We start from the raw sequence: 21,923 nt of genomic DNA, 5'->3' as shown, positions 1-21,923 counted from the left end.
GCGAGTGCTACGTTTCCACGGTCGTATTGCCCCGCCAGGTCAGCGCGATATTCCCCCAGTCGGTTTGCCCAGCGACACAGTTCTTCGCAATGGTGCCCGACAAGGAGTGCAATATGCCACATGTTTCCAGCGCCTGTAATGCGGCGTTGCTATACACACTCAAGATTCGTGACGTAGCGGAATCGTGCCTTCTGATTGCAGTCTCTTGCAAAGCACGACCGCTGCAACTAAGGGAACGACATATTTGGATATCGTGAGCAACATTCTTTTATGGACCATCATAACTGAACAATGTTCGGCGACCTTCGTAGTGCCCCTTTAATTGTTTGCGTTGCATTACGGATGTTAGGACACCTCAGTACACACGTCTGAGACAGCTTATCCCCACCCTGTACGTCGGACGTTATTCGGGATCATCCAGAATTATTCGGTTTAGATTTTCTCGTCCCCTGTAATTTCCGACATGGTTGCGCAAGGCAGCGCCGGAAGCACCAGTCTGTTCTATATTTAGAACACTGTTCAATAATAATGGCTCAGGTTCCGAGAACAACATGCCGATCTCGTAATATTTAATGACTAACCGTCCCAGTGGGCACTAAATGGAGCAGCAGATGCTTTGCAGGAGAGCTTGAAAAATACGTTGCTCCTAATTTAGTAACGTGGTCCGACCTTTGGGGAAAGTAGAGGAAGCGTCTACGAAGGAGTGGGTTGCTAAAGACGATGCTTTAATGGCTGAAACAGATGATGAGAATGAGAGCACGCCCCCTTGGGCTTGCGTCACATTCACGTAGATGCACGCGAAGGCGGAAAACAGTCCTTGTTTTCATCAACACTCCATCCCCATGACTTGTCATTCCTGAGGTTCTAGAGGATGTAGTAGCTGAATGGGCCTTCGTATGTATGCCACATTGGAAATCCTAAGGGTACAGGACCGAATGAGACCATCTCGCCAATGGTGCACATCTTGTATTCGTACGAGTTTCCAAAATGTCCGGCGAAGTCGTTCATCGGCGAGCATTACGACTTGATGTTGGCGAACTGTTCTGGATGTTCGATGCTGACTAAAGGCCGGCCCGTATGACGGTGCGTGCTTCAGTGAATATCTCGCTGCGTAAAACGCTGTATGATCACGCACCGTGAAAAAATACGCCTGTCAAACCGCACGGGGCGCAAATCCCGCTGCTGCGAGCACAGCGGATTTGGCGTATGTGCTTCACGTAGTGTTGGCAACATTTTCCTCCCCTGCCTGTTTCGTCCCGATGTGGTTGTTTTTGTGTGCGCTCCTTTGTACTTGATTTACATTTGGTAAAATAGATCCTCACGAACGAAACTTGTTGCACTTGGAGGTGTCCCCATGCAGCTTTTTTTTCGTAAGATCGGCCATTGCTAAAAAAGGAAGTAGGATACTGGACCGCAACCAGAAGCGACATGCTGTACCGTGATTGGTGGCTATGACTGCTCGTAAACTGACTGCTGCGTGAAATATCAAAGCTGCTCTGATGCAGTGAATCACGCGCTGCGAGCAGCTAGACGGCGTACAAAAGTCCGCGCTGGGCGTGAAATCTCAGCTTTTACGCAAGAAAAACGCAAAACGGGGGCAGTAAATTCGTCAGATTCTGCCTTGACCATTGCCTCCAGTACCGGTCAAGGAGCCTTCCCCTTCTCTTTGTTGAAACCTCTCAGATTACGATCAACAACCGGCAGCTGTAGACTTGTCATCCGTGGTAAAGACGTATAAGCCTTTTCCCAATGAATATAGATGTGAGGGAGACAGGGCTTCGGTGTGTTCGTCTTTGTTAACGGTGTCAAAGGCCTCTACCAGGCCAAAAGTTCCTCTACTGTTATGACCTTTAGGATTCCGTTTGTAACAGAAAAAAAAAATGCAAATGCGGATTTCGAGTTTGGTCACAAAAAAAAAAGGAATTTCGCATTTCAAAAAAGTTCACAAAACATTATTTATTTATTTTTACTTTATTTTATTTTGTTCGGGAGAGTTCTGAAAGAAGTGCATTTTGTTCCTCCTCGCTGACGCAAATAGTGCTACCCAGTTCGCGGTGAACCCTCGACCGTTCCTTCGTTAAACTTTTCTTTGTAGCCATTCGTAATGTCACCAGGCAAAAACAACGTAAGAAATTCAGAATCACACAACTCGGCGGTCTTTTCGATGGTCCTTGTTTCGCGTGCTCTCGCAAATCGCGATAGATCCGGGCTTCAAATTCCATTTTCCGGGTCACTGCTTAATATGGAGCGACACTCAGCATGTGGTGACGTTTGTTCCGCTTCCAACGGCGGCGCGTCTAGGAAGAGGAGGACATAGCTGGGTTGTTAAGGGAGCATGGAAACGGTAGGTTAACTGCCTAGAAACCGCTCGTATTTCGTGAAATGGCCCATGAAAAGCGTGCACGAGAAAAACGTCGCACACGTTGCACCCGCAATTACGCCTCATTTGCTGCGAAAAATTGGTCTGCTTTCGACAGTGTGGAGTACTACCTGTTCAGTGTTATTGACTCTAGGATGTCAAACAGGTAAATAAACGTTTTGAAAAACGTGTTTATTTACCGATGGCACGTTACGGTGGTTCTTTTATCACCTTTGTTTGCGCCTACGAGTATATAGAATGTGTACGTCGCCATCAGCGTCTCACATGTGACGGTGTCCAGTGCGGCTCCTTGCGGTTTGGTGCGTCTGTTGTGGCCTTCGTCCCCATGTAATTCGGATACAGCCTGTAGAACGAAGCTTCTGCAGTGACGTTATGTGTGGTCACGTGACATTGGAAAACATATTGCCGCACCGGAATCAGAGTAAGGGAGCCATGCCGTTGTAGCGGTATGCGTTCAGTTACGAGACGAAATTGTAAACACACACGCTGCTGCCACATTCGGCCCGCTGTATGGCGCCTGTGACGCATGTCCATATTTTCCCATGTCACGTGGCTCCAAGGCGTTCAAAGGCTGCGCGTGACGTCATGTGCACAACCCTCATTGTCCGCACACGTGTGTCGCACTAGTGTGTGCTTCATTGAGGAGGCCTGCTGTGATACCGCGTGGAGTTCAAGGCTGTGTAAACGTCAGAAGAAACTATGAGAAACGCGCGCAGCAGACGACGCGTCGACGTCGGCCGTGTCGATGACCGATCCTGGCTGACGTCACACCGGGGTCCCTCCTCTGAGTGGATGCAGGTGCTTCGTTACATCATGACGCGCTTTCTCTTTGCTGGTCACGTGTCCTTCGCAGAAAAGCGGAGAGCTGCGCGCGGGCCGGGGTAATCAAAATTTCTCTCGTGAGCGCAATATATTCGCTAGGACAGTATTTATTGTGTACAAATCAGATAGTCGAACCGAACCCGAACCTGAACCGAAAACCGGTATTAACCGTTATTTTTAGCCGAATCGGAACTGAACCGAACCGAAAAGACTACCGCCATCTTGGAGCTGAACCGAAACTAAACCGTTAAAAAACCCCTTCAAATAACGGTTCACGTCGGTGCACGGCAGAGAATAGAAAGAAATTTTCAGTTTTAACCGCTAACAAGGACGAGGAGCTAGCGCGAGGACCTAGCGCGATCCTGGGAACTCACGCGTTGATGCAGCTAGTATGTGAGAGCGCTAGTCGAGATTAAATTCAGCCATTTAGCCGTCCCGTATTAGAGTCCATGCGTTCCCCGGGGCGCTGTACGGGAAAGCACGCTCAGAAATTTAGAGTGACCTAATGTGGCTCTTTCACAATGCTACTAACAATAACCTGACATTCACTGCGTTTCTGATATTCATTTATTTTTACACTTTTTACAATCAGCAATCACTCTTGTTTAACTTCACCATTTTGTGTTGCATGCACGCGGGCTCTCAACTCTTGAAACGATGAGAAAAATACACAAGAAATCTGATGGTCGGTTGCAACAACAACATTTGCCAACCACTTGCCACCTTGCCACGCTCGTTGCAGCTTATAGTAGGCTACTTCTTTAGAAAAAAATATGTGAGCTATGTTGCTTCTATTCCTTTTCGTTCGTTTCTTCGCACTTACAGTGTCACCCTTGGCCGTTCCCGTCGTGTGACAACACTGTAAACGCAGGCGCGCACTTTCGTCGGCGGGAGACGCAAAACTAGCTCATTCGAAGCAGTGTACCGAGACTGAGAAAAGTAAGCAGCGAAACCAGGAGAAGAATAAGCTATTGCAGTCACCTGTCGCAAGGTAAGTGCACTGTGCGATTACTCTGAGCACATCTAAGATGGTTTTGACAACGCAGAGCTCTATTTGCAGAATCGCTAACGTGTGATGCTCCACATGGATTGAATGCGATGGCATGTACGTATACTTGCACCCTGACTTTATTAATTAGGACATAAACATGTCTGCAATATTATCACTGATAGTTTAGTATTGTGTGTGAAGCATATTAAACACTTAAATTGTTTGCCCCGGGCACCGACTGTGCATGGAGAGGAGTATACCAATGAAAACTACTGCAATTCCGAAAGTAGTATTGTGACAGTGACCAACATCCTTTTCAGATATTCTGAACAACGATGGGAAGGCACAAAGACAACCCAGGGAGGAAATATTTTGAGTACAACATCAACGAAGACCAATCAGCATGCATGATAGGAAACTGCAAATATTTGTAAACGGGCGGCCATGCTGCTAATTTAGAACGGCACGTTCGGAGACATCACAAGATGGAGTATGAGAGCCTGCTGAATGAAAAACCCTCGACGTCAAAGCATTCTGGGAACCATCCGGCGGATCAGACCCCCGAAAAAAGGAAAGCGCAGCCGAGCGTCGGGCGTATGCTACGTGACACCGTTACTGCTGTGCAAATGACATAAGACATATTGTTGGAAGGATGTGTCAAACTGGTTACCAAAAATGGTCGCCGCTTCCCTATAGTGGAAGACTCTGGATTGAGGAAAATCATCGACCCTATCATGAAAGGGCTCGGCGAGAACATAAACGCTGAAAAGGTTAGAGCGCTTGTCAAGGGGGAAGCAACGGCTACCACCCAATTGATGTCAAACCGTCTGCAACAGCGTCTAATCTCGTTAAAGATAGACTGCGCTACATGAATGTATCGGTCTATATTAGGCGAAAACGTGTAATACATTGAGAATGGTAAGCTGATTATTCAAACACGGTAAGCTGATTATAGCCATGCGCGAGCTCTATCAAAGGCCCACCGCTGAGCACTTCAAATCGGATGTACTAGATATACTCGAGGTGTACACAAGGTGGATCCGGAACAAGTGTACAGCGTGACGACTGTCAATGGAGCGAACATGGTAAGAGCCGTAACGCTCCTACGGGAAGCTACTACACATGGAGCAGAGCAGTCACCGCACGAAGACATTACCGAGGACTTCAGCACGTATTATGAGGAAGGCACAGAAGCTCTGCAAAAGGCTTTAAGTGAGTTTGAGGACACTGTCCAACTATGTGATGAGGCGTCTGAGCCATTGCTACAGGGCATGCGTTGCGCTGCCCATACGCTACAGCTTGCTGTGCACGACACGGTGAAGCACCCAGAAACTTTGGACATCATAAGCAAGTGGCCGTACGTTGGCTAGAAAGCTGCGGGCGCAGACAGTGATGTCGTTAATACGGAGATTGAATTTAAAAAAAAAACACTCCTTGACTGCCCAACCCGGTGTATGTCAACATCGGTCATGATTCTGAGACTACTGGAGCTGCGTGAATTCAGTGATGATATGTTTTCAGGAGATGGCAATTTGAGTTTCACGCCACAAGAGTGGGACACCTCAGGAAGTATAGTTGAGGCTTTGCACCCGGCCGTAGAAGCGACAAGAAGGCTACAGGCAGAACAATTGGTCATGGGGGATTTTCTTGCGGTGGTGGTTAAGGTGCAGAATGGAAAGTGCCAAAATCGACTCGCCGACCTCAGAAGCGTTTCTACTTGCGATGGACAAGCGGCAACAGCTTCTGTTTGAGAACGAGCTTTTTTGCGCTGCTGTCTACCTTGATTGTCGGTTTCAGGTTATGCTTTCTGAAGTGGAGAAAGCACGGGGTAAGCAGCACCTTTTGAAGCTGTGGTCGAAAATACGCGAAATGAACGAGTCCAACACGGTCACGCTGGAATGTGCTAGCAGGGGATCACCAGCCGTTAGTGCAGGGCAAGATGAGGACGACGACCTCGAAGTCTTATTGAGGGCATAAGAAGGAGCAAGCGCAGGGCCGTCGTCAACGACATCTGGGCTCCAAGAGATCGGGATGATTTTGCATGCGTTCTCACATGAACCACGCGTTAAGGAAGAAGTCAGTATTTTGGAATTTGGAAGAAACAGGACTGCAGAAGACCTGAGTTCTTCAAATTGGCTACTGTCGCACTGGCCTTTCCCGTAACAGAAGTGAGTGTTGAACGCGCCTTCTCTGGCCCGAAATACGTGCTGTCAGCACAGCGGGGACTCATGTCGCCCGATGTACTAGACGACGTCCTATTACTCCGTTTCAAGAACAAAGTCGAAGCTAATTAGGTTAACATAATAAATGCCCGAGAGCGGAAGGGCCGTGCGCTACAGGAGCACTGTTGTGGGCTGAAGTCTCGTCGTTTTCGTCTCTCTTCTCACTTCTCAATGGCATCTTGAAGCTGTGTCGCTAAGACTCAGTCAGTAAACTAGTCGCCATGGAAAGATCATAAACTGCCCTCATTGTAAGTTATGTTATATCAAGGGTTTGTCGTCTTATTTCCAAGTGCGTCTAAAACATCATCTTTCAGAGCTTCAGTGGTGGAGGTCGTACGCGTTCGCTAAGACACTGCAGTAATATTTTGTGCCACACCTGGTTTTCATGATCTGACAACTTTCGAAGCTCTCTTTCGCACAAACGTGTAACGCCGGCAAGAGCGTCACAGCAAGAAAAGCGCTTGGTAAAGTGTGCACTAGCTCGCGTTAGAGCCGTACATTGAAACGCTCCGTTCTCAGCAGGGGAATGCATTACAGATGCGCCCTGCTTATTAAACCTTGCCTCATTGACCTATATTCTTTGATGCACTGGAAAAGTTTTAGAACAGTTGAGGTTTTGTAGGGACGTAGGGCCGTCAGAGGTGAACATACTCCTTTTGAGGCTTCTTCTCTTCGGCGGTTACGCAGCTCTTACAATGACGTGTTGCGTTAACATGGATTGTTGAAATGCAATAAGGTTTATCAATGGTGAGAAATGTTTGCTGAAACAATTAATGGGTAAGGATGTGCAATACCATGCTATACCATGTGGTGACACGTTTCATCCCTATAACCCTAGATGCGTGCGGCTTTAGTAATTGAGGACAACAACAGATAAATGACGATGATCAATGGGGAAATTCGCCACAAAATTTGTGGCCCACTACCCCAGGGCTCGAGGGTGGGGCTAACCGAGGCAACTAACTGAGAGTCAATAATGGCCGCAGGCTTTTTGCGTCAGTTGGCTCGTGAGATGGGTTCTGATAAGCAGCTTCGGGCGTCGGTTATTCTGGAAAATAAATTGGTGCTTGGTGTGCGGAAAAAGTAAGGCGTATATTCTCGATTTAATGATTTAAGAAAGAAATGCACGCAAGGTGTTCGGAAAAGGACGGGGTCCCGATTTTTTAGCATCTCAAGTAGCGAATATTATATTCTGATTGGCAACGAGGTGCTATTTAACTGCGATCACCAGGCCTGAAACTAGCCCGCTGGCAACCCCCAAGCTTCATTCAAAGTGCCTTCTATGTTAACATGACTGATACCGGAATTGTCAAATAACCATTAAATGATGAAACGATGAGATCAGCGGTTGAGCGGTTACAGTGCTAGGGCAGTTTGCCTTCTGCGCAGAGGCTGGGAGGCAGAGCTGTACACGTTACCCCAAAGAAGGAACTAAATACGTTACTCGTTCCTTCGAAAAAATAGTAACTAAATACGTTACCCGTTTACACAAATAAAAGGAACGCGTTCTCGTTACCTGGAAGTAACGAGTTACTTCTATACGTTACATTTGCATACCAGACACCAGAAATACGAAAGCATGGCCTATCTATATCACCTACATATCTGATTGTCTCATGTACACTGTCGGCCCGCGCTTCCATCAAATGAGCCCTAGGCTAAATGTACACCAAAGAACAGGGTTGAAGGCGGTGATCGATAAGAGGGGTTTTCAGGAAAAAAACGGCGTTCATTAACAAGGAGACCTCCCCATGATCATTGACATGAGTTCCCGAGTAGAGGACAGAGAGACAAAGCACTAAGCGCCCTGAGCGCAGTGAATACTTGAAAGCAGGAACACCTTGAGTGTGCTGAAACACTGTCGACACTAGAGCAATGAGAAAGGCGTTGCTCTCTGGTATCCTTTTCTCTTCGCTGGGGATTTTTCCGCGTGCTTCAGCCTCGTGGAATATCGCCATGTGTGCGGGGAAAACCACAACTGGCGGTCGTGGTTGGTGACAGTGAGCGAAAAGAAAAAGCGAACAAGTGACTTGCACTAACGCGTTACCAATTTTTGTAACTAAGTACGTTATTAGTTACATTTTTTAGAAACTAAGCTACTACTAGAAACTACTAGAAGAAACTACTTTTTTAGTAACTAAGTCATTACTTAGTTACCAAAAACAGTAACGCGTTCCTTGTAACGCGTTACGTACAGCTCTGCTGGGAGGCAACATGGTTCGAATCCTGTCACTGGCTGTGCTGCATGACGTTTTCCCTGGGTTTCTCTGAGACTGCAGACAAATGTCCGCACAGTTCCCATCTAAGTTGGGTCAGGGCACGCACTAACCTCCTACCTTCCAGTCCTTCTCGCTTTGCCGCGGTAGGGCCACCTCTGTACAGCGCTCATAGCCACGGCTGCTTCGCGTTGCTACGTGCTGGCACGAACTCAAAGATTAACTTAACAAGAACAACAACAACAAAACATCCAAGTAAACTATAATCGTGCGTCTAGCAATACGGCAATGAACTCAACAATAAAACGGAAGCCATACACAGTGGCGTCACAAGGGGGGTGCGGTCCGCACCGTGTGAAGCGACGGAAGGGGTGACGCGCCGCACCACTGTCACTTCCTCCCCTTCTCTGTGGCACTATGACGCCAAAAACAACATGAGGAGCCTTCTGCGAGGCACTTTTTTTTTCTGAGTGTAGTGTAATATGTTTATTTATCGTGAATCGCCTGGTACGGAAATCCTGGTATCCGTTAATGGGGGCATTGGGGGGGGGGGGGGGGGGGGGGTGACGCAAAGAGCTCCCGCACCGGGTGACGCGGACGCCACTGGCCATACAATGCTTGTCACCCGCAGCTGATTTGGCCTCTTCTAGCGAGGCCGCCAAAGGCCAGAAATTCATAACACCGAACCGTTTAATAAAACCGATTTGAAGCCTTATAATTGTCATCTGGAGCCGAACCGGAACTGGACCCTTACGGTTGAACCTGACCCGAACCGATAACGCTTCCGCATACATTTCAACGCGGTCAAAGATTTAACATTTTTTTGTTTCTCCCCCCTTCAACTGCTGCTCTACTTTGGCAATGCTGCACCGTATAGAAGATACGTTGCAATCACAACGTACGAGATTATACCGAGCATGTCGTATTGGTCTTGTACATTGGTCTGCGAGAACTCCATCGTGTGATTGGATAGTGGAACGTTGGATCTGCAACGTGCAGAGGCGGACATACGGCCGTAGCAGACGGCAGCAGCAGCTCCTACGAAAACGCGTAGAATGTTGATGACCGTCAATTTATTCTCCCGTGGCCATGCATCGTTTGTTTTAGATTCCTATGATAAAATGAAGTACAAGGTATTATGACGCAACTGAAGAAGCAATATACGGCCGAGCAGCAGCGCCACCGCAACCTTCCGAATTGCGTTACTGCGAAGGGGCGCAAATGACATGGACGCTGTCATCTAGTAGCTCGTGGTTTTGATCCAAATCATACACCAAAGCGTAACCTTTTCCTGCTTCTTGGGGATCTGTGTCACTCCCCGGCGCAAGTTTAGGGGTTACGTGAAACCTGAAAATACAAAATACAGTCAAACCCCTTTATAGCGAACACCTTTTTAACGAAAATACCACTACAGCAAATTTTTTTTGCGGTCCCGCTGGAGGCTATAGGTCCAATAATGGACATCCTTTTTAGCGAAAATACCTTTACTGCGAATTATTTTTGCTGTCCCCTGAGTTTCGTTGTAAAGGAGTTTGACTGTATGACTAGATTGTGACAGAGCCGTCGCGAGGCGAGTTTGCGCCCGGGGGAGAGTTACCTCTCTCTCTCTTTCACTGCCGTCAGAAGCTCCGTAAATAAAGAAAGGAAACGCTCAATCGCGCTGCCGAGATCGTGAATTAAAATTTCCTTCATTTCCATTTTATACTGTAAAAACAACCTGCCAGGGCTTGCTCTCCGGCGCGCACTCCGGCGAGGGCGCCCTGGGGCGGCTGCCCTTCTCGCCCCCCTTCGCTACGGCTCTGTGTTGTGAACATATTTTATTGCAAGAATCGTCTGTGTACCGTTTCGGTGTGAGTTTCGGTGTTTCGGTTCGCATGGAGAGTTGCAGCAAGGCGGATGTTTTCGAACGCTGTTGGGTGTGTCTTTTGCCGCGAGAACACGCGGGATTTCCAGTAGCTTTTAACACGGATTTCGGATACGTTTGTCACGGAAAGCTATAATTCCTGGTTATTGCTGACGCTCACGTGCTGGCCACACTGTGACATTTCATAGGTGATGCATAGTGCCATAAAGCAAGCCCGGCCAGAACATGGCAATGACTTGTGGTTACAGTTCGAGCCTTTCCAAGTGAACAACCAGAACCAGGGTTGCCACTCCGGGGTTGGAATGGTTCCGGAATCATTCCAGATTTATCAGAGCCCGGAATGGAATTGGAATGGAATTAGGCATTTTTTCGCAGGCGGAATGGAATTGGAATGTGACGGTCTGGGTGCCACACGGTCAAGGGCGATGGTTTGGTTTGGCTTTAAGAAAAAAATAAAATGGAGATTTTGGCCTGACTAGTGTGAGGCCCGCAACCCCACATCACTTACTTTACCACCGGTTACTTTAGTAGAGAGCTCTTATTACTGGAGAGGAAGAGGGCGAAATAACCTTGTCTTTGTGCTTTTTCCGTGCTGAGTAATGTCAATCTCCTCTATAGCACTGCTGGGTTAGCTAGTACGGTTACCGGTCCTAATTCTTTTATTGGTGGAATTAAAGGAATGGAGTTGGGTTCCCAAGCCATTCCAGGAGTGGGAATTGCCCATACCTTTTCATTCCGAGGAATTGAAAGGAATGGAATTATCACAAATCTTCATTCCTCGGAATGGAATTGGAAGGGAATGGGTGATCCCATTCCGCAACCCTGACCAGAACAACGTTCATTTTTATTATGTTGATTGAGACGTTTCATCGCCACAGGCAATGATACCTACCCAAATTTGATTCTACTTCAATTTATTGAGCTGTCTTTGAGTCGTATTTATGTGCTCCATAAATGTAATATTTAACGCGGCAGGAAATTTTTTTAAAAATTCAGTACTCCTTTGATCTTGTAATAAGCGTCTCTCATGAAGATCCCATTCGAGGCATACGCAATATTTGCCGATGGCATACGCAAAGCATTTGCCGATGGCATTTGCAAGATGGCATACGCAATATTTGCCGAGATTCCAGTAACCCTTCTCGCTGCGCTCTCCGGTAAAAGAAAATGAGTGCCTTATAACTTTACTCTCTTTTCCGGTTGTTTTTACTCACTTCAGCTCGTCCTACTCTACGGAGACTCACTTTGATCTGTCAAGACCATTACACAGAAAGGAGTGTAAAAACTACCCTAAAAGAGCACAAAGATGCGGAGACGGGAACTGCCGCTCCTCTTCTGTACTTTTCTTGTCGGATAGTATATCCTCTCTTATAGCCCTAAAAATTACTCTTCCGATATTCCCTTTCCTAGTCCGCGGTTTCTCAAAATTTATTTGTGATGTGCTCTGCCATTGCACACTGTGTATTAAAAAGCCCCGATCTTAGTTGTCTCAGTAGCAAAGAGACTCTTGTAACGCGAATTGCAGCGTCAGCCGTGTGTGGTTGAACGAGGACGCACTAAAGTTTGTACACAAAGTCTTTATTTCGGTGCTGTGTGGTCGTTGAAATGGTGCGATGTTGTCACACTGTGAAACGCCGCCGCACAAGGCTCTGACAGTTTATTTCGACGGATGGGCCATTCTTTATTTGGTCGACATCTGATGGTGCTCTCTTTGTTGTATCCCTTGATTTCTGCAAGCAGTTACACTTAATGACCACTCCTTTCACTAACCCCCTAACTAGCAGTGCCGCCACCGAACCTGTTTTGCATGTCGCACTATGCAACGGACTTACAATTGAAGACGTCTACTACCCGACCGTGTTCCTCTTTCCCACTACTTGTCGTTGCGATGTACTTCTCGGTTAGGAGTTTCTACGTGATATCCCATCATCGACTGTGCCCGCTACGAGAAGCTTTCTTTTATTTATCCTGCCGTCCTTCAACGATCTTGCAAAAACCGCCAACGTTGCGAAACTCTGAGCAATCGCCGACGCGCCGCACCCAGTCCCGTTATTTCCGGTGAGCTCTTCTTTTGTGCGGTGCACGCGGACCACGGTAAGGCCAGTAGGTCTGCGCATAACTGCTGCCGTTGTAAAACGCCGGAAACGCTCGTTTCTTTCGCGTCAATTTGGTGTTGTTGCCCGACCTGACGATACACGAAAACGGATGAGTCGTTCTTCCTTAATGTTTTAGCGCACTGTTTTACCTACCGTCAATTTTGCCATACAGTCTTCTGAGGAGCAAGAGTTCTCCACGACTCTTATCATGTATCTCAACACAATATACTGCACCAAGATAGACTGCGTTAAGAAAAGTGTTTTAAGAAACGCACACGACAGTTATGGTGCTTCACTGCTGCACTCTTAAAAACGAGTTTCACCACATAGCACGCTCCTAGCCAACCAACATTGCGAATGACAACGTTCTCGTCCCTGATTTGTTGAAAACGTGGGGCGGAGCCTATTTTGTGACACTTATGCTGTTCATAATTGTCACAAAAAAGGCGTACGCCTCCCGTTTTCCGCAAATCAGGAAATATATTGATACCATTCGAGATTATGGTTGGCTAGGAGAGTGCTATGCGGTGAAGTTCATGTTTAAGAGCGTGGCATTGCAGTTCTCTATACCGGGTGTTTCATGAAGGTGCCCCGACTGAATAACTCGTAAGCAGGTGGCGCTATCGTAAAGTTTTTAAAGTACGTGTTAGCGCCGCGTAGCAACTGTGGCTATAAGCGGCGTACAGATGTGGACAGACGGAGAGGGGACAGCAGGAAGGCCTGTGTGTGCGTGTGTGTGGGGGGGGGGGGTTAGCATGCGTCTTGGACCGACTTCAAGGGGAACCGTGCCTACATTCGTCTATAAAGTCATCGGAAAACGCAGGGAAACGTCAGACAGCACACCCGATGGTAACCGTAAAGGTTTCTTTTCAGTGAGCATCCCTGAGATATCGGCAAAGAGCTGAGCAGTGACCGGCTGATGTGTATACGGACAAAGTGAAACAACATGCACATTACTCGTCACGTAACGAGAAACGTGGGCGATTTAAAATAAAACAATATTTCCAGGAGCAATACCGGTAGCAGTTTTCGCGTTTGGGATATTTTGGTACTTGCTCGACAGCAAGTACTGGTACTACACAGCGCCGGGGCTTCGCGAATTGTGGGACCGCCTTCAATCCGAGAAGCAACTTCACGAGTACAAGAATGTAGTGTGCAAATGAAAAAGAAAAGAGTGAAAATGAAAATGAAAAATTCTCAAAATCAAATAAAAATAAAAATATTTCCATGAACAGTATTTTGACATTTGGGAGCTGTACGCACATCGCCGGGGCTTCGCAACTTGTGGAGCCACCTTCAACCTGAGAATCAACTTCAGGGGTGCAATACAGCACATGCGAATTCAGTGATGGGCGAGGTACCAGGAACAGTACTTTAAGCAAAGTACTCAGTACGTGCAAAAATATGTACTTCAAGTACAGTAAAAGGGCCTGGCAGTGCTAAATACTTAAAGCAAAGTATGAAGTAGTGAGAAATGTACTCGAAGTACTTAATAGGTACCCTAAAATACAACGTGTTGTTTTCATGCTAAGCCTCTCAGGTCTCTACGGAGACTGATACGCACATACATGCTTGCAAATGTAACCTCTCAAACAAACCACACACGGGCGATACACGCTTGAGGAAGCAACGCAGAAAGACATGTTGGTACATACCATTTTATCGGCTGCCATAGGATTGCGAACCGGCTAAAATATGCCGGGCCGCAGTGCTGTGAACACTGCAATGAACACCGCGGTGGCTGCCTGGATGCGGTGCCGGCTGTCGTACAGGGAGCTGCCAAGGGAAACAGAAGGGTAGTTCGACGGAAAGTACAGCAAAATGCACATCACGTAAAGTAGAGACTATTATTCAGCAGTATTACTAGAAGTAAAGTAAAAGTACTGCTCGCGACATGGTTGCCTGAAATCGCCTGTCAGTAGTTCTGCAGCCTATATTTCTTCGATTGCCATAGAAAATTTTGTTTCAGTATTGTGTTTAAAGGTGGGCCATACTCTGCACGTGTTTCTTACTCGAAGCAAATGATGTTGCAAAACCTCAAGATTTGAGAAGGAATAAACCACCGGATGCTGTTTCCAGACAACCATGTTGCAAGCACGAAGGGAGATGCCTCAGGACAGGAGACGCCGATATTTCGAACAGACACTGTTCTTCTTCTGGCCAGAAGAAGAACAGTCTCTGTACGAAATATCGGCTGCTCCTGTCCTGAGGAAACTTTCTTCGTACTTCTCTACCGGTTCGCAGGACTTCTACCCGTCTACATGTCGCAAGCAGTACCTCCAAAAGTACTTTAAAGGAGTACAAAGGGCCATCCAAAAAAAATTCAGATTAAGACGTCGGATGAAAGTGTGTGTGTCATTTTACCGAACAGCGCGAAAAGTTTTGATGTGTGCAATTTGTTTCCCAGAAAAAAACTCACATAAACATAGCTGCGCGCGTTCACCCTTAACTCGCTACTCCGGGTGAAACGAGGATGAGGAGGTGATCATGACGCGAAAGGGGGGGCTCGTTCTGATTCGCTGGTCAATGGGGGTCAGCGCCCTATCCCTTTGCCGGCGTAAACCAGTTTTGACAGTCCCTTTGGAGAATCGGGGATGGAAGGAGCGGCCGCAGCAATGGACGACTTCGAGGTCCCGCCAGAGTACCGGCATCTAATGCCTCTTTCCCTTTGGGAAATTCGCACACTGCGGCGGTGTGCGGCACAAAAAACACGGCCGTACGGCGATACCCCTGTGATGCCGGCACAGGTTCAGTTTGCCGGCGTCCGCGACAGCGACCGCGCGGCCGCCGCTACGAAGCGAAAACGCCGAGACAGCGCGGCCGAGTGGTAAGTCGACGTGACATACGTGCATTTTATACTGGCTTATATGTAATTTCTCATCTCCGTCACAGGTGCACATGCGGTTCGTGCCGCTCAATGGACACGGGACGCGAAGACGTCTGCTGTCGGGACGTGCCGGCAGCAATGCAAAAAATGCCCGTGGGGTGCGTCGCAACAGCCGCAGAATTTCAGGCGTCGTGCCTCACAGAAATTGTGGTGCAATTAGCACTGCAGATGCTTGAAAACCAGGGAGTTTTCAGGAACACCCCACTGCATGAGTAAGTTCTCAATGTAAAGTAGGTTGCTCATCTTGTCATTATGGTACGATACTTATGTTGTGCTGCTGTCAGCATCGCTTTCGCTTGTTTGGATGCATAAAGTCAGATCAAATTTCCCTCAAAACATAACGCCACGAATTATATGAAGGTTCATAGATATTTCGCTGGTAGTTTGAGTGCAAGAGACTATTGACTTTTATTTTTTTATTGTTGCTCCTAAAGCCTACTTTGGCTTTGTTACACTATCAACAAACAAAATGTACCGTCATAAGGTATGTTTAACATCAAGCACATTAGAATAAATTCAACTCCAGGTGATAGTGCAGGTGATGCCTTGCTGGAAGACTGCAATGTCAGGGATGTTATGCTAGAGAAAAGTGGAAAACAAAATTAGCAGTTTCCAATATTTGCCCGAGGGAAGAAATGCCATTGAGTTACCTTTGAGTAAAGTTTGCTCTTTGCTCCTCATCGGTGGCTGTATGCCTTTCTCCAGGCAATGAAATGCTGTTCCTTAGTTGCAGTGACACCTGATGAAATCTGGTATTGATAATCATAAGTCTAGGGACATACAGTTGCACTGCGAAGGGGAAGCGTAACAAGCAACGTGGTTGAAAAGTGCCTACCCCAAAATAATTTGGCACAAATTTGGTACTGATGCCTTGCTGGAATTCTGGGGCTCTTACGCTCGAGGAAAGTGGAAAACAAAATTAGCAGTTTCCAATATTTTCCTGAGAGAAGAAATGCCATTGAGTTACCTTTGAGTAAAGTTTGCTCCTCATCGGTGGCTGTATGCCTTTCTCCAGGCAATGAAATGCTGTTCCTTAGTTGCAGTGACACCTGATGAAATCTGGTATTGATAATCATAAGTCTAGGGACATACAGTTGCACTGCGAAGGGGAAGCGTAACAAGCAACGTGGTTGAAAAGTGCCTACCCCAAAATAATTTGGCACAAATTTGGTACTGATGCCTTGCTGGAATTCTGGGGCTCTTACGCTCGAGGAAAGTGGAAAACAAAATTAGCAGTTACCAATATTTGCCTGAGAGAAGAAATGCCATTGAGTTACCTTTGAGTAAAGTTTGCTTTTTGCTCCTCATCGGTGGCTGTATTTATTCTTTGAGTTGTCACTATGCAGTCTTTTTCTTGAGTTTGTTCTTGAAGAGTGAGTGTGTCAGCATGAAGTACAATTTCCCTCTTCACTGAGTATCCGACTACCGAAGCAATCACTCACCTTACATGTCTTATCTCAAATTGTGCTGCTTCTTGTGTGATCGTCAAACACTTTCCTTGCTATAAAGGAAACAAATTTGTTGTTCACCTAATGATATGGCCTTTCCTCCATTACAGGAGATACCGCCATGTTGCCTACAAACAATGTGCATCGTGGCTTTGGGGGCGCCTCGAAGAGGGAGATAGGCGTGTGCTGCCATCCTGCGTAGTGTGGGCCATCCGGGACAAGTTTCCGTCTACGTTTTATACAGGGTTCAAACCTGCACAATAGTAGTAGGATGTATATATAAATACGATACTCTAACCTATTCAGTACAATGTTGCTTGTTTTTGTCTCATACCTGGAGTTTTGCAGCACAGGCAGCATGCACAAGGCCGTAAGCGGTGTTGCCTGGCCTCTATCAGTGCCTGCTTATCCATGGGGGGCTGGCTGCTTGTCAGGCTGGGGAGCTCCTCAGGAGGGTTTGCAGCCCATGCTGCATCAAACGTAGGCCACCTATCGCACAGCTCTACCACTTTCTTGAGAAGCTTGTGCACATAGTCTGAAAGCAACAAGAATGCAAGAGTTAAGCTGGATATCATGCCACTGACTTAACTAATAGTGATGTCTGACTTATGTATGGTTTACATACTGAAGGTAGGCTCCTCCTTGATGGGCAGTGCAACATACTCTCCAGAGTACACCTTGGACCGTTTCAGGAGATAGCGTAGTTCCCCGTCCTCAGTGAAAGCATGCGCCCTGGCAGAGTTCTCATTGAAATGCAGGATTGCGAGATATGTCCTACACATTAACAACCAATTAACAACCAATAAACATTCTCTGATGATGCCTACATACCTGCACTTCATGGTTTTGGGGCCATACCCAACAGACTTTGGAGCAAACCTGATGAGGAGGCTGTGGAATGCCTCCAAGCTTGAAGTCTGCACATCAGGAGAAAGGCTCGGGATGTCCTTGAGGAGGTACTTTGACAATGTTATACTGGCTAGCTTTTTCTGCGGCTGTGATCCTTCAAAAGAGCATACACTATATTATGGCTACTGCAGAAAGGAATAAATAGTGCCAATGCGCAGTAATTTGATAGCAAAATACTCACCAGGAATGAGCCATGGTCGCTTCGTGTCGTCGAGGAGAGGGTGCAAACAGCGCGTATAAGAACCCTCGTGACCCTCATGGACATTGCAAGCATGGTTGTTGAGGCTCTTCCACATTGAGAGAGCTTGCTCTGTGTCCCCTTCACAGTGAGTGACACAGAAGTAAAGGTGGTTGACAACAGGCTTTGTCCACAGCTCAAGTGCTTCACACCCCTTTGTCTTGCTCGCACTCATGAGCTTCTTGCGGATGCCTATATTTCAAAATTAACAGAAAATAAACACAATTCTCAGCACCATTTCAGTACACCAGTACCCTAAGCACCTACCTTTGGAGACATGCCAAACATCAAACTGATGCTTCACAGTTGGATATGATGTGCGCATGTATTTTCTGACACTGGCATGCCTATCTGTTGTTAGGGTGTCTACCGCAACATTGAAGTCTTTCAGCTCTTCCAGCCCACGTTTCAATGCTTCCAGCTCCATGTGGTAGCTTGACGCCACTTCATTGGACTGTTGATTTTTTTGTCATTAGCTACCGGTCACACCAAATACTCCAGACAGATATTTACAAAGCAGCCACACACCTGGACCTGGACAGTGTGGATGACTTTGTTCAACTCCCAGTTGTAGAAGTTGTAGGAAAGGTATTTTGCATTATGTCCAGGTGAATCACACCGTCCGTCAGCAGCTAAGTTGATTCTCCTGCCCTGCATCTCAACCAGGAGTGTGGCTTGGTGTTGTATCCATACCTGCAGCAGGTAGAAAGCACATTAGTAATGGGGCTACTTTTCATGATCTACTAAATCCGTGAAAGAACAAATATTAACAGCGCATACCTCTGTTATTGCGGGAAGAAGGTAGCCTCGCTGGTAGCAGAAAAATGTGTTGTCACAGATGGCCTAAAGGGTAAAAATAACCGCTAAACTTTGTCTAGATACATCTAGTTCCTAGGGGCAGAGTATGGACATACCTTGACATTTATCAGTTGAAGCATACGCAGTGTTGGTATTGGGCTGGCTCCGCTGAATAGAATGGCAGCTGACAAAAGCACATTCCCAGCAGGCTTATTGGCTATGTACGGCTGGCTTTCCCAACAGAAAATGTGGCCATCTGGACAGTAGCACTTCACTCGAAGCAGGGATCCGACACAGCTGAATGACGAAGTGCATGGACTCAAACATGTGGTACATACACGAAAGAGTTCCTTCAGTTTGCTTTCAAACACTATGTATTTTGGCTCCTCCTGTGGATCCACAGACCGGTATTGATGGCGGTCACTGCAACGAGTTTGCATGTAACATATATAAATATACCCAGAGAAAAACCCAAGATCTTGAAGTACAACTGTAATTACCTGAGAACACTGTCGTTACTCGGTACATATGTAGTGTCTGCTGGGTTTTCGGTGTCACCGATACTGCTCTCTGTCACGTCCATAACTGGTGTGGAACAACGCTTTGGTTCCCATTGCACTGCGGTGTCTTGTTGGTTAGCTTGATGGGGCTCCTCACTTGTCCGGTTGCAGGATGTTTGCATTGACTGCCAAGGAAGCCCACTGTCCTGTAGCTGAGTTTGACAAAGCTCTTCACTTGTCTGAGTACATGATGTCTGCAGCGCCGCAACATTACGATTTGCTTGTGTGCCTAGAGGTACAAAATCCTATGAGCCACATGTTACACTTATGTCGTTATGTTGCTCATACCAGTTGTTCTAGTCTTCGTAAGTACTGTTTGAGTCCATCTTGACTCCTTCGGTGGAGAATACTGTGTGCCTTTCTCTTCGGTTGAACATGTGCTTTTGAGCTGCTTGCATCCACAGTTCATGCACTCCAGGATGTTTGGAGGGGTCGTGTCGAGCTGCATTGAAGAAACAAAATGCCAGAGACTGTGCTAATGTACATTGCTCGGAACTTCCAATCAATCTTCCATTACCATGATCTCACTCCGATAAGGCCCGACTGGCGGTGAACATCACAGACTGTACCGGGTCTGACACCGTTCTTTCGAGGGCTGGGTGTTGACATGGTGTTGCTTGTTGTCAAGACATGTGGAGGCAGACTCAACAGACAGATTCAGCACAGGCGTCCCGAAGATTGCCCCAGATTTTATTTTCTGCTCAGGTCATTTCCACCCACAATGACAACAAGCTACAGCATGTCAACATCCTGCCACTCCTCGAAAGAACATGGGTCAGATTCGGTACTGAATGCAGTGTTCTCCGCCAGATTTGTGCTGGTGCTAGTATTGGAGCTAGGTCATGGTAATAGGAGATTGGTTGGAAGGTTTGAGCCCTGTACATTATGGTATGACATGTAAGGTGCCAACGAGGAGGACGAGAGGGTGGGGTCACGAGGAAGAAAGAAGAGGACACAGTTTTGGACTATTGGGTTCCTTCGAGAAGGAACGTTACATGACATCTCCATGGTAAACCAGATTATTCCTTCCCGGATCAGGATAGGAGTAATTGCAGTTGAACCCGATTTCTCTTTGGAAACCATGTATCACGTAGAGTCACATGTTATTTGAAGTACTTTGTGACAATTTGTATGCATGTCATATCTAAGTAATATTACAATGTAAGAGTCGACACTCACATCGGGAGACAGAAATCCAGGGGAAGCACGCACTGTTTCAGATGCGTGGCTGCTTTCTTCGTTACCATGTTGGGAAGCCTGTAAATAATATTGCGAGGCGCAGTGCAGCATCAATAAATGTTACTGTAAAAGGCATGTGTACCTGCACATACACACGACATGCACTCTTAGATATCAGATAACGTCTTGCAGAATACCGTTCAGTTACCGAACAGTGTATATGTTATAACTGAGCACGCTGGAGCACCGTAAACTTGATAAGTTGCTTACATTGGGAGACAGAAGTGCAGGGGAAGCACACACTGTTTCAGATGCGTGGCTGCTTTCTTCGTTACCAGGTTGGGAAGCCTGTAACCAACATTGTGAGGCAGTGCAACATCAATAAATGTTACCGTAAAATCATGTCTCCTACAAAACCCAATGCCACCATATACTCACAAGAACCATGGAGCCAGTCCATGCAGTGTTACCATCACTAGCTTGGCTGTCATATCCTTCTGGGATACACAGGCTGGCCTGAATTGGAGAAAGTGCATGAGTGACACAAAGAAGGCTCAAACCCGCAAGACAGAAAACATACGTATGTGCATATACGTACATATACGTATGTGGTATGGGTGTCTATATTACACGACGCGTTGTAATACGTACCTTGTTTTTCTGTTGCACTGCATGCTGATCGCCCGTCGGCAGGTTCAACGACGGCGTCGCGCCAGGCGTCAGTCTACCTCGGAATCTCCCAACTCCGGACGCGTCCGCGAGTGCCATGTTCAATACGTAATCGTCCGATCGGAAGTGCAAATAACAGACGGAGATTTCGAAGTCCTGTGGGACGGCATCACGTCCTATCAACCTCAGCCATGTGGTCCGTGCGGGCTCGTTCTTTGGAACCTTGTGATAGCGAATACCCGGTCCCTTTCGTCCACCAGAGCGGGATTCTTTGGTGTTTACACAGCCACGATCGCCGCACACACGCATTACGCAGGATTGCAGCGGATTGCGTCAGGCAAGGCACCGATTACCACACACAGTTTCAGCCGCGCACTTCAGTTGCGCTTACGTAAAACTAGCTGAAATGAGAGGACCAGTGACGGTTGTGTTAGGGTTTATATAGCAGTGTGCGCGGTGATCCGTCTACTGTAAGATCTCTTTTGAAGGACGTTTCTTTGAGGCGATAGAAGCAATAAATTCGCGTTAAAAATATACGGAAACAAAATACAGTCATCTCTTCTAAATACCTTCGACGATAAAGAAACAGCTGTTTGCTGCGGCCGGTATTACAGCAACTGTTGCACTGTTCTGCAGTCTTGTGA

General features: G+C 47.0%; 2 protein-coding genes and 1 long non-coding RNA gene across 4 annotated transcripts; 1 reads left to right on the top strand and 2 right to left on the bottom strand.

Moving 5' to 3' along the window:
* The first annotated feature begins 15,145 nt into the window (after positions 1–15,145).
* LOC135378752 (P2X purinoceptor 7-like) lies at positions 15,146–17,237 on the top strand. Its single transcript, XM_064611848.1, has 3 exons — positions 15,146–15,418; positions 15,484–15,690; positions 17,037–17,237. The coding sequence occupies exons 1-3, from the start codon at positions 15,186–15,188 to the stop codon at positions 17,188–17,190; spliced, it is 594 nt and encodes a 197-aa protein (XP_064467918.1). The 5' UTR covers positions 15,146–15,185; the 3' UTR covers positions 17,191–17,237.
* Positions 15,880–16,453, bottom strand: LOC135378753 (uncharacterized). Its single transcript, XR_010418566.1, has 2 exons — positions 16,129–16,453; positions 15,880–16,057 (listed from the first exon to the last, which is right to left on the bottom strand). It is a non-coding gene; the product is annotated as an uncharacterized LOC135378753 (long non-coding RNA).
* On the bottom strand, positions 16,921–21,564 carry LOC135378751 (uncharacterized). 2 transcript variants are annotated; one of them, XM_064611847.1, is made up of 16 exons: positions 21,262–21,564; positions 21,049–21,126; positions 20,881–20,958; positions 20,611–20,688; positions 19,720–19,873; positions 19,372–19,660; positions 18,988–19,294; positions 18,854–18,916; positions 18,602–18,766; positions 18,341–18,527; positions 18,017–18,265; positions 17,758–17,929; positions 17,552–17,700; positions 17,261–17,461; positions 17,035–17,179; positions 16,921–16,979 (listed from the first exon to the last, which is right to left on the bottom strand). In XM_064611847.1, the coding sequence occupies exons 1-15, from the start codon at positions 21,376–21,378 to the stop codon at positions 17,163–17,165; spliced, it is 2,304 nt and encodes a 767-aa protein (XP_064467917.1). In that variant the 5' UTR covers positions 21,379–21,564; the 3' UTR covers positions 16,921–16,979; positions 17,035–17,162. The 2 variants fall into 2 exon arrangements, with proteins under 2 accessions (XP_064467917.1, XP_064467916.1); XM_064611846.1 differs by having other exon boundaries at positions 17,059–17,179.
* Between the last annotated feature and the right edge of the window lie 359 nt (positions 21,565–21,923).

The sequence above is a fragment of the Ornithodoros turicata genome, chromosome 1, assembly GCF_037126465.1.
Source record: "Ornithodoros turicata isolate Travis chromosome 1, ASM3712646v1, whole genome shotgun sequence".
NCBI classification, from domain to species: Eukaryota; Metazoa; Arthropoda; class Arachnida; order Ixodida; family Argasidae; genus Ornithodoros; species Ornithodoros turicata.
The sequence above is the reverse complement of the archived record's forward strand: the minus strand, read 5'-3'. Positions and strand labels throughout refer to the sequence as shown.

What these genes read in the sequence shown, in the direction of transcription:
- LOC135378752 (XM_064611848.1), top strand. Translation starts at nt 15,186, where the DNA reads ATGGAAGGAGCGGCCGCAGCAATGGACGACTTCGAGGTCCCGCCAGAG. An exon ending in CGAGACAGCGCGGCCGAGTG is followed by an intron (nt 15,419 to 15,483) that starts GTAAGTCGACGT and finishes TCTCCGTCACAG; the next exon opens with GTGCACATGCGGTTCGTGCC. An exon ending in AGGAACACCCCACTGCATGA is followed by an intron (nt 15,691 to 17,036) that starts GTAAGTTCTCAA and finishes CCTCCATTACAG; the next exon opens with GAGATACCGCCATGTTGCCT.
- LOC135378751 (XM_064611847.1), bottom strand. Translation starts at nt 21,378, where the DNA reads ATGGCACTCGCGGACGCGTCCGGAGTTGGGAGATTCCGAGGTAGACTG. An exon ending in CTGGATTTCTGTCTCCCGAT is followed by an intron (nt 19,874 to 20,610) that starts GTGAGTGTCGAC and finishes TCTTCAATGCAG; the next exon opens with CTCGACACGACCCCTCCAAA. An exon ending in CCCAAAACCATGAAGTGCAG is followed by an intron (nt 17,701 to 17,757) that starts GTATGTAGGCAT and finishes GTTAATGTGTAG; the next exon opens with GACATATCTCGCAATCCTGC.